Source organism: Leopardus geoffroyi, chromosome A2 (assembly GCF_018350155.1).
Source record: "Leopardus geoffroyi isolate Oge1 chromosome A2, O.geoffroyi_Oge1_pat1.0, whole genome shotgun sequence".
NCBI lineage: Eukaryota > Metazoa > Chordata > Mammalia > Carnivora > Felidae > Leopardus > Leopardus geoffroyi.
In genome coordinates, this window is record NC_059331.1 from 1,471,677 (window position 1) to 1,482,955 (window position 11,279).

General features: G+C 59.9%; 1 protein-coding gene across 1 annotated transcript; it reads left to right on the forward strand.

Moving 5' to 3' along the window:
• Window positions 1-8,036: 8,036 nt before the first annotated feature.
• On the forward strand, window positions 8,037-10,513 carry OAZ1 (ornithine decarboxylase antizyme 1). The gene is given in 6 exon segments (XM_045491346.1): window positions 8,037-8,276; window positions 9,205-9,271; window positions 9,273-9,359; window positions 9,593-9,765; window positions 9,876-9,961; window positions 10,105-10,513. Coding segments are annotated over 6 exon segments (693 nt in total). The 5' UTR covers window positions 8,037-8,130; the 3' UTR covers window positions 10,239-10,513.
• Window positions 10,514-11,279: the final 766 nt, after the last annotated feature.

Sequence of the window (11,279 nt, forward strand, 5' to 3'; positions counted from 1 at the left end):
TCACAGCAGGACTGGGCACTGGCCCAAGGGTGACCCCACCCCCGCTGCAGCACAGAGCCGCTGCTGGGCTGGCCACGGTGGCCTGGGAAAGCTGCTTGCCGTCCCCGAGCCCAGGAAGGGAGGTCCCGGAGGCGGGAGCACCCAGGGAGGGTCGCTGGAGTTCCATCAGCAGGCACGTGGAGCACCGATTACGTGCGGGGCTCAGCTGCACCCCTGCTCCTGGGGCCGGTGGGGCCTGCGGGGCCAGGGGCGTGAGGGCACGACGCCAGCTGGGAGGCCTCTGTTTCCGCACCTGGAACCCCTATGAAGTCACCGCTCACAACCATGGGCGCGGTGGCGCTACCACCGCCAACTCCAGAACATTCTGTCTCCCCAACAGCAACCCCCTCCCCGTTAACCGTCACCGGCCCCCACGAGCCCCCTCCCCGTCCGGGGATGAGCCCGTTCCGGACGTTTCACACACGCGGACTCACACCCCGCGTGGCCGCTCGTGTCGGGTTCCCTCGCTGGGCGCCGCGTGTTCGGGTCCGTCCGCCGGGCGGCGGGGGCGGGCGCCTGGCTCCTGCTCGCGGTGGGGGACCCGCCGCGTGTGTCCGCTCGCTGGATGAGGGAGAGGAGAAGAGGGGCTGGGTGGTCAAGCCCCGGGTCAGACCCCGTCTTTGGAGAAGGTCGAGATCACGTTCATCGTGGATTTTTATACGTTGATTTTTTTTTTGTGGTAAAATACACACAACCTGAAATTCACCATCGTGACCGTCCCTAAGCGCACAGCTCAGCGGCGTCAGGCACTCACGCTGTCCTGCACCCGCCCCCGCCACCCGTCTCCAGAACCTTCCATCTCCCCAGACTGAGACCCTGCCCCCAGGAAGCACGGACTCCCCGTCCCCTGCCCCAGCCCTGGCTCCCACCATCCGCTCTCTGTCTCTGTGGACGGGACTCCTCCGGGGAGCCGCTGTGCGTGGGGTCACGCGGGACGTGTCCTTCTGTGTCTGGCTCCTGTCACTGCGCACAGTGGCCTCCGGGTCCCTCCACGCGGTGGCAGGTGGGAGGACGTTCTTCCTTCCTGGGACGGGGTCATACTCCGGGGTGTAAATGGATACAGCGTGTTTGTCCTTCATCCACCGACGGACGGCAGTCATGCTGCTATGAACACGGGGGTGCAAGTACTTGTTGGGGTCCCTGCTTTGAAGTCTTTTGTTCTTAATACCAGATTTATGAGATGCCCTTTACATGCCAGACTCATCACCCGTAAAAAAAAAAAAAACAAAAAAACACAAGTTTTTAATATTAAAATGTGTGAAGAGGGGCGCCTGGGTGGCTCAGCCCCGACTTCAGCTCAGGTCATGATCTCACGGTTCGTGAGCTCGAGTCCCACATCAGGCTCCGGGCCGACAGCTCAGAGCCTGGAGCCTGCTTTGGATTCTGTGTCTCCCTCTCTCTCTGCCCCTCCCGTGCTCGGGCTCTGTCTCTCGTGTGTCTCTCAATAATAAACATTAAAAAAAATTTTTAAAGATTGCATAACAATGAATTCCATTTCGTATGACAGAATTAAGGGGACAAGCCCCGTGAGCTCATGTATCTTAAAATACCACTTTACCTGGACAGGACCAAAACATACATTGGAAGTTACCAAAGTGGCATGCCAAGTGACAAAAAAAAAAAAAAAAAATGTCCCCACCTTCCACAGGAGCCGTCTGGAAAAACAGAACCCTAACTGAGTAACTAACGTGAACTGTCAGAGTAAAAAAGTCATAAGCTTATTTTGAAAGCCTCCAAAACCTTTTAAATACCGTAGATGAGCCATATATTTTAAAAGGTGTGAAAAGACACGATTTCTGTAACCACAGGTCTGTGGTTCTCCGCCGGGGTGACTCTGCCCCATGCTGAGCCATGTGTGTGTTGGGGGGGACATCTGTGGCTGGGGGGGCCGGGGACGCTGCTCTGCCCCCAGAGTGACCCACCCCGACGCCGGCGGCACCGGGAGGAGACCCTGTTGAATTTAAACACGGTGGAATATATCGCGCCATCAGAACAGAACCTAGTGAGTGGGTTCCACCCCAGACACACGTTGGTCGTCATAGTAATTTTCCAGTGCAAACAGGTCTCCCGGGAGGCAGCATGGGAGCAGGAGCATCGGGACTTGGGACAGGGGTCTCTGGGCTCAGAGAGACCCCACGTGGAATCCCAATCAATTTTCACGCAGCCGGGCTCCCGTGGTTGCTGTAAAGTCATACACTTGTGGGAAATATGCCTGCACTCAGTCAGGAGGGCCCTCGCCCTACGGGACCCGTTCCCACATTTCCCCCACGGCTCACATGAGGCCCCTTGGCGAAGGTTGATCTTTGGGACACGCCTCTGACCCCGGTACAGGGTTCACTGTACCTCCCCCCCAAAACACACGCTCGAGTCCTAACACCCAGAACCTCAGGACGTGGCCTTACTTGGGAATTGGGGTCCGCTGCAGATTGAAAGCGTGTGTCCCTCCCCCCCAATTTGTATGTTGAAACCTAATCTCCAGCGTGACGGTATTTGGAGGTGGGACCTTTGTGGTGATTGGGTCGTGAGGCTGGCGCCCCCGTGGATGGGATCAATGCCCTCATGAAGGAGACCCCAGAGAACCCGCCCCATCCCTTCCCCACATGACGACACAGGGAGGAGACAGCCGTCCACCAACCAGGAAGGGGATCCCCCACCAGACACCAAATCTACCGACTACCAACGCCTGGACCTTGGACTCCCAGCTTCCGAAACCGAGAAATAAATTTCTGTCTGGATAAACAGAACCCATTTTGCGGTTATTAGTTACGGCAGCTGCAAGAAACACCTACACCCCCAAACTTCCTTCTCCCCACGTGACCGTGCAGAGAAGCAGGGGTCCCCTGCTCTGGGGGGCTCTAGGCTCTCTTCTCCATATTCGAAGGCTCATCCTGAGACCTGGACCCAGGGGTTTGCAGCTGGAAAGCGAGAGCCCCTTCGGGACCCTAAGGGGAGGGGGATTGGAGCAGTGGGTCACCAGCAGCATAAACCCGGAGCGAGTAAGTTCCCCCCAGGAGCCACCGTGAAAGCTGACAAATGTGCCCACCCGCATAGCTGAGGCCAGCGGCCCGCCGCACCCCCAAAACAGAGCGCATTCTTCCTATTACACGACAAAGCCCGAACATTTAGAAAACGTAGACGAGCTCGGCGAGGACAATGTTTAGCAAGCTCAGCATACTCCAGTCCCAACCCAGACACTGTCAACATCTGAGGATTCTTTCCTCGCTGTTTCCGTGACCCTCCGTGGTGACGTCACTTACGTGTTCACTTTTTAAAAACCAGCATCACCCGTGAGGATCTGAACATCTTGTTTAATAAACTACGCTTTCTTTTCTCTTAGGAGCATGTTATGGTTTGGGGCGCCTGGGGGTTCAGTCGGTTAAGCTGACTGACTTCGGCTCAGGTCACGATCTCGCGGTTCGCGGGTTCGAGCCCCGCGTCGGGCTCTGTGCTGACAGCTCGGAACTTGGAGCCTGTTTCAGATTCTGTGTCTCCCTCTCTCTGCCCCTCCCCTAGCTCACGCGCTCTCTCTCTCTCTCAAAAATAAATACACATTGGGGCGCCTGGGTGGCGCAGTCGGTTAAGCGTCCGACTTCAGCCAGGTCACGATCTCGCGGTCCGTGAGTTCGAGCCCCGCGTCGGGCTCTGGGCTGATGGCTCAGAGCCTGGAGCCTGTTTCCGATTCTGTGTCTCCCTCTCTCTCTGCCCCTCCCCCGTTCATGCTCTGTCTCTCTCTGTCCCAAAAATAAATAAAAACGTTGAAAAAAAAATGTAAAAAAAAAAAAATAAATACACATTAAAAAAATTAAAAAATATATATATATACAAAGAAATGTCTGTAAGAAACATGCCTGTATGTATTTAGTTTCCTCAGTGAACATCCTCTACTCTTGTATTTATTCCTTTTTAAGTAATCTCTAGGTCCAATGTGGGGCTCGAACTCAACACCCCGAGATCAAGAGTCACGCCCACCGGCTGCTTTTGTATTTAGCAACAGAAATCTACAGAAACGAAGATAAGTGTGGTGAAAACAGAGGTGCGGGCCACACGGGGCGGGACCAAGAACGGTGCCACCGTTACGTTCGGGTGGCAGCCTGTGGATCATTTTCTTTCTAAAATGAGACCTTTGTAAAAACGCTTGGGCACCGCAGAGTAAAATAAGGAAGAGAGCATCGGAAAATATCAACGCGACAAAGAAATAGTTGGCCCGTGTGAGATACTCCGCACCCGTTTCTTGGTCGACGCCCCCTCTGGTTCTTTGAACCCGCGTGTTTACCCGCCTGTCACCATGTCACCAGCACGGTTTGGTGTCCTGTGCTTTATCGCACGGCCGCAGACGCCTGTGTGGATTCGTGGCCAGGTTGCAGCCGTCTGAAGCCTTCCTTGGGCCTGACGCACAGCCGGGCTGTGTGACACGTGTTCAGAATGGCTGGTGACTGCTTCGTTCCCGTTTCCCTGCTCAAGGGGCCAAGACCCTTCTGCTGTCTCGTTCCTGGGAGTGAGGATGAGAGAAAGGGCCAGGTGGACCTGATGAAGGGAGACCCAAGCTTTTTCTATGTTTACTTTTTATTTTATTTTTAAAGTTTATTTATTTTGAGGGAGGCAGAGGGAGACAGAGAGACAGGGAGAGAGAGAATGAGTGGGGCAGGGGCAGAGAGAGAGGGAGAGAGAGAATCCCAAGCAGGCTCTGCACTGTCAGTGTAGAGCCCGCCGTGGGGCTGGAACCCTTGAACCGTGAGATCATGACCTGAGCTGAAATCAAGAGTCAGACACTCAACCGAGTGGAGCCACCCAGGCGCCCCCCTGGATTTTTATTGCAAAGTCAGTTGCGGATATTGAAACGCTTCAGCATGAGCCAGAGATCCGTGCGTTTGGAGGGAATTTACCTGGCCACACGCCCCACGTCACTGACCCACATACTGAACCTTGACATCATTCTAAGTGGGAGTCCCTCGGGGCCAATGTGACAAATCACCACCAACTGAGGGCTTAAAACCACACACATCGATTCTCTGACAGCTCTGGGGTCAGAAGTCCTAACGCCCAGGCCTGGGCAGGGCTGGTCCCCCCTGGGGCCCCAGGGCCACCCCCGCCTCGGGGGCCTTGCCTTGTTCCCCTTTTACCAGGTGAGGTGACACATTCACACATTCCAGAACTAGGACGAGGATGTTGACGGGGAGGTTGTTAATCAGCCAACTATACTCTACACATCCTTTTTAAAAATCAGCGTGAGACCCTCAGATTCCCTGGCGCCCCCAGATATCGGACCTCGCCACACTGATCTCACCAGGACATGAAGCCTGGGCTCGCCATCGGGCACCACATCCTCTGTTGTCCTTACCAGCAGCTCAGCTCACCACCTCCACGGGGCCCTCCCTGATATGCCTCTTTCCTACCCTGCAGTCTGGGGGTCCCTCGCCTCTCACAGGCTCCCACAGTCTGATTTCCGTCTTGGACCCCAGCAAGCCCAGCCCGGGGTGGGGGGCTGCCTTGAGCACCCGTGCTGATCGTGAGCTCTTCTCCGCCGTGCTCTTCCGACAGAGGAGTTTCCTCCCTCACAGACAACATTTGCAGGTGCGCCCAGAGCAGACAGAAAGGAAAACATGACATTTGCGAGACACGGGGCGGTGTCTCGGGGGACATCTGTGGCTGTCACAACTGAAGGGGTTCCTAGCATCGAGTGGTGGCAACCGGGGGTATGCTCAACCCCCTCCCCCGCCAGTGCCTGGGACACCCCCAGGCGTGACCGGCCCTACTGTGCATAGTGGGAATCAATTTCTGCCTCAGCACCTGAATAGCGCGGGCGGTGACCAAGATCTGACAGCAAGCAAGCCTTTTCGTGCCAGATGAGATCTGGGAGGATGTTCTGACCCGGCCTCAGTGTTTGCGATCTTGGTGGAGGCGGGCGCCTGGGTCCCCTCCCCCACCACAGTCAGTGAGGCTGATGAACATGTTCCTCATCCCAGGCGCCCCTACCTCCCTGACAGCATGCAGAGGGAGCTGTCCCCCAGATCCAGACCCGAGAGGGTGAGTGACACTGCTCCCATATCCCCGCCATGGCGCTGGGAGGCCTTAGGATGCCCTGCCCCCTGCGGCTACTCTCCCTGGCTCTCCCTGGCCTGTCCTACCCCACCCCACACGTACCCCCTTTTCTCTCCAAGCTCCGCTCTTTTGCAAGGTGCTGCAACTTGTTTTTTAAGAGCCCCCGCCCCGGCTTTCCACCCACAACGATTCCGAATTAGAAGAGTGCTTTGGCCAGCAAGGGCACAAAACCTGTCAGTGAAGAAGGGACCCTCCCCACCTGGGTGTTGGGTCTCTCCTCTCGAGGCTGCTGGTTCCCTGTGGGCTGAAGAGGGCTAAATCTTATTCCCCAGACTCTGCCCCGGCACAAGACAGTCACCCATGGGGCTGAGGCTCAACTGTGACCTCGGTCACTTTCTGGCCTCAGGCATGGGGAGTAAACACCATGTGACCCAGTGACCAGTGGCAGGTCTGGATTCCGGACTCTTGGCCCAGAATCACTCGTCAGCGCAAAACACTGGAGAGCCATCAAGAGACCAAAAAAAAAAAAAAAAAAGAAAAAAAAAAAAAAAGGAAGAAAAAAGATTTCAAAGCTCAGAGGCTCTTCTGGCGTCAAGAAAACAGGACCTTCGTTAGAACAAAGATACTAACCCTACAAATAGTGAGAATATTGAAGCAGCACCCCAGGGTGGGTGGGAGGGAGCCCTCACAACCAAAGCATGCGTCTCTGCATAACAATGGAAAACGATTAGGAAGTTCACTATCAGCAATCCACCTGCTTTTAATTTTCACTGGGAGCTGCAACTCTAAACGAAGTCATGGCTTAAATATTCTTCCCCAGGAAAATTCTTTGGTTGGCCCACTACGTGCAATCCTTACAGTTTAGAGGGAGTCTTGGTGATGCGTGGAGGGAAGCTGTAAATTGGACATTGTTTTCCTTGGGAGTTACTGTATAACAGTGCGATGGGCATGGAAGGGAATTCGGAGACACACAGGGGTTCAGCGTACGTGCTCTGGAGAGTGAGCTCCTGCTGGTCTGGCAATCATTCAAGGTCCCTTTGGGGAAAAGTTTGTGGCTCTAACCCAAATGGACATAGTAGAATGAAATTAAAACGAGAGGCAGGAATTGTGAAGACAAAAACCAAACAGGGGCTGCTTCAATGCTAGGTAACGCTTCGTTCCGAGCCTCTATGTAAATGTGCCGGAAACCCAAAACCATGAAACAAAGCAGGACCTGCAAAAATCAGCATTTTCCCTGACAAGTCCCAGAGTTAGCTCGCAGAGAGTGCGCTCCTGCATTTAAGCGCGGGGAGTGGCACTTCTGCCCGCGGCGGGTCTGGTGCACGCGTGAAACGATGAGTTTCCCCGCGGGGACGCCCCGCATCGGAGCTCCCGAGGGTAAGGCTCCGTCGGAGTCCGCCAAATGCGTCTCTAACCCTGAAGCTTCGCTTTCTAATTGCAGCCGTCTTAAAACGTGAAACACGAATGCAGAAAACCCTCGTTAGGCCCGATCCTTTCGGGGTGATTCCTGCAGGTAATCCTGCCCGGGGGGGTGGCTCTGGGACCCCTCCCGCAAATACCGGGGGCCTCTGTCGTCGCCCCGTGCCGGCCGGGGGAGGGGCCCCGCTGAGGGAAGGGACGAGGAACTGGGAACCAGGGCGGAGACGCAGCCTCTCCGCCTCCCGAAGTCGCACTGAGCGAGGGGCCCCGCCCCCAGGCCCAGCTGACGCGGGCGGGGGGGACGCGCAATGCGTTCTCCGGGCCACGGCGCCCCGCTCCCCGAGAGCCCGCAGAGCGTCGTCAGGGGCGGGGGCAGGGCCCAAGGCGGCCCCGCCCCAACCCCGGCCTCCCGCCAATCAGACGCAGAGAGGGGCGGGCACGCCTGCGTTTCCGGGGGCCCCCGTGGCCCCGCCCCCTCGCGCGGCCGCGCTCCAGACGGCGAGGGGGCGTGGCCCGGACACAGCGCCTATAAAGGCGGGCGGCGGCGGCGGCGCCATTTTGCGAACGGCGAGCAGCGGCGGGGGCGCGGAGAAGCGCAGCGGAGGTTTTCTGGTTTCGGACCCCAGCGGCCGGATGGTGAAATCCTCCCTGCAGCGGATCCTCAACAGCCACTGCTTCGCCAGAGAGAAGGAGGGGGATAAACCCAGCGCCACCGTCCACGCCAGCCACACCATGCCGCTCCTCAGCCTGCACAGCCGCGGCGGCCGCAGCAGCGAGAGGTGAGCGCCCCGCCCCCGCCCGAAGCTTCCAGAAGCGCGGCCGCGCAGGCCCGCGGGGCGCCGGCCACGGAAGTCCGGGGAGCCCGAGGTCCGCCCCTTTGTCGAGGCCATAATCGCGGCGGGGGCGGGGCGGGTGCCCACTGTCCTCCCCCCCCCCCCCACTCCCGGCGGCCCCTAGGCGTCCCCGGGGCCCGGCGGCGATCGGGTTTGGGGGGCGCGAGAGTGCGCTGATCTGGGGGGCGGGCGCGGTGTCAGGGGCCGGGGGACCGGGGGGGCGGGTCGGGGGCGGGCTGGCCCGAGGCCGAGTCGGGCCCGCGCGAGTGCGTGCTATGCGGGCGCGGCCGGCTGTCGTTGACCGCGGGACCCCCCCTTCCCCCGCCGCCGCGCGGCTGCCCTCGAGACACCCCCACCCCCGGGACCCCGCCACGTAGACGGCCGCGGTTCGGGGGGCCCCGGATAGGAGCCGCGCAAGATGGAGGCGACTACGGAGCCTGTTTACGCCGCGCAGCAAATGGCTGCTGGCGCTCCGGCTGCGCCGATTGTGAAAATCTCCCTCGGGGCCGAGGGCCGCGGCGGCGAGATGACGCAACCCCGGGGCCGGCGGGGGGGGGGTGGTGGGGGGGGCTGGGGGGGGTCGCCCTGCCGGCCGCGCGCCCGCCCGGGGTGCCGCCCGGACCCCACGAGCCCGGCGGGGCCGGCCGACGACGAAGGGAGAAGGGGAAGTGGAGCGGGTTGGGGAAGAAACGGGAAGTGGCGGCGGAGGCCGAGTCCGGGTCTGAGGCCCTGGGGGTGGGGGGGTGGGGGGGTGGGGGGGGTGGGGGACGGGAGCCGGGCGGCGGCGGCGGGGTCGCTGTGCCGGCGCCGCCCTGACAGGCGGAAGTGGCGCCGGTGTCAACACGGCCCGGCTCACCGGCGCCGTCGGCTGCAGTTCCAGGGCCTCCGTCACCGCTTCTAACTGCTGTAGTAACCTGGGTCCAGGGCCTCGGTGGTGCTCCTGATGTCCCTCACCCACCCCTGAAGATCCCAGGTGGGCGAGGGAATAGTCAGAGGGATCACAATCTTTCAGCTAATTTATTTTACTCCGTGAGTATGCTCGCGCCGCCGGGGGGGGGGGGGGGGGGGGGGTTGGGGGACGCACCTGCTTCCCCGCGCGGTGCCTCCTGGGAGCCAAGGTCCCCGAGCCGCTTGCCCCTTCCCCCAACCGCGTCCAGAGGTCCGCGCGCCCCAAGGTCGCGGGGGGGGGGGGGGGGGGGGGGGGGCTTCTCCGGGTTGGCTGCTGCGCAGATGTGAGGTGCGGACTTGGGGCGCCCCGGCAGGATAATCGGCTGAATGTAACAGAGGAACTAACGTCTAACAACAAGACGAGGGTCCTGAACGTCCAGACCAGGCTCACGGGCTCCAAGCACATCGACTGGAGAGCGGTGCTGAGTGGCCGCAGCCTCTACATCGAGATCCCAGGCGGGGCCCTGCCCGAGGGGAGCAAAGACAGGTAGGGGCCCGCGGCTGCCCGGGTGGGGGTTGGGGCGGGGGCGTGGCCAGCGGGCCTGGGGCCCCGTCGGGGGCAGGGGGGGCGAGGAGGCGCTCACGCGCGCCCTTCAGCTTCGCAGTTCTTCTGGAGTTCGCGGAGGAGCAGCTCCACGCCGACCACGTCTTCATTTGCTTCCACAAGAACCGCGATGACAGAGGTGGGGGTCCTCCCCGGGGCGACTGGGTCTGCAGAGGTGATGGGAGAGGGTGTGGTCGCCCCCAAGCATCGGAGCCTCCGGGCGTCTGGTGATGGGCGCGCGGCCCCAGGGCGGCGGTGTCTCTGACGGTGTCTCCCCTGCAGCTGCCTTGCTCCGGACCTTCAGCTTTTTGGGCTTTGAGATTGTGAGACCGGGGCATCCCCTTGTCCCCAAGAGACCCGACGCTTGCTTCATGGCCTACACGTTTGAGAGAGAGTCTTCGGGGGAGGAGGAGTAGCGGCAGCGCCGCCCGCCGCCCTGGCGCTCTGCCGCGGGAGCCCTCGGAGCCTTCGCTGCGGTCCCTTTGCGTGTTTTGCTTTGCGTGGCCGGCGTGACCGACTGCTTCGCCGAGGGCGCAGGCGGCAGGGTGCTCGCCTCTGCTGGGTGTGTCCGCATGTTGTGATTGTGCAAATAAATGCTCACTCCAAATTAGCAGTATATTTCCTGAAGTTTAATATTGTGTTTGTGATACTGAAGTATTTGCTTTAATTCTAAATAAAAGTTTATATTTTACTTTTTTATTGCTGGTTTAAGATGATTCCAATTGTCCCTGTACTTGGAGAAGGAGTTTATTTGAAGGCTTTTGGAAATCTTCGGTCTCTGATCTTGAGAAGATCGGTGTTACTGCCCTTCCAGTGCTCGAAACCTGAATAAAAGTGATGACACCTGCAAGACCCGTGTTGGCTCAGTGCTGTTCAGCCGGCCACTGTCCCCACCGCCCGCGACTTGGGGCGGCGGGCGTAGTGTGTCCTGAGCTGAGTGACCCTTGTTCCGGGGGTGGGGGGGGAGCCAAGGCTGAGGCCTCGCCTTCCGGGCTATGGCCGGGTTCCTGAGGGCTGGGAGGCCCTTCCCGGGCCCTGCTTGGGCCGTCTCTGAACCCCACGTTTTCTCAGTCCTTCCCAGCAGCCCCACCCTTGAACCTTAGGTGCCCTTTGCTGGGATGCTGGCTGGCCCTGAAGTATCCCCTCTGCCTGAGGCTGGGCTTATTCTGGTGGCTTGGGGCGCGCGGCCCCGGTGAGGTGTGGCCAGGGCTCCCAAGTCGGCCCCCAGGGGACTGTCCAGCTTAAGGTGTTGGGGAGTGTCTGGGACGTGGCCCCACCTTAGCGCCGGTGCGGACCCCGAGTGCACCAGTACCCCCTTGGAGAGGGCCCTGCGTGCTGTGCTGTGCTGGGGCGGGACTGCGGCCTCCCCCGTCCTGGCAGGTGGGGGTGGGGGGCAAAGGTGGGGAAGCCCAGGAGCCAGCAGTAGGCGGCGGGCTAGGGGGAGGGGCCCTGAGGCA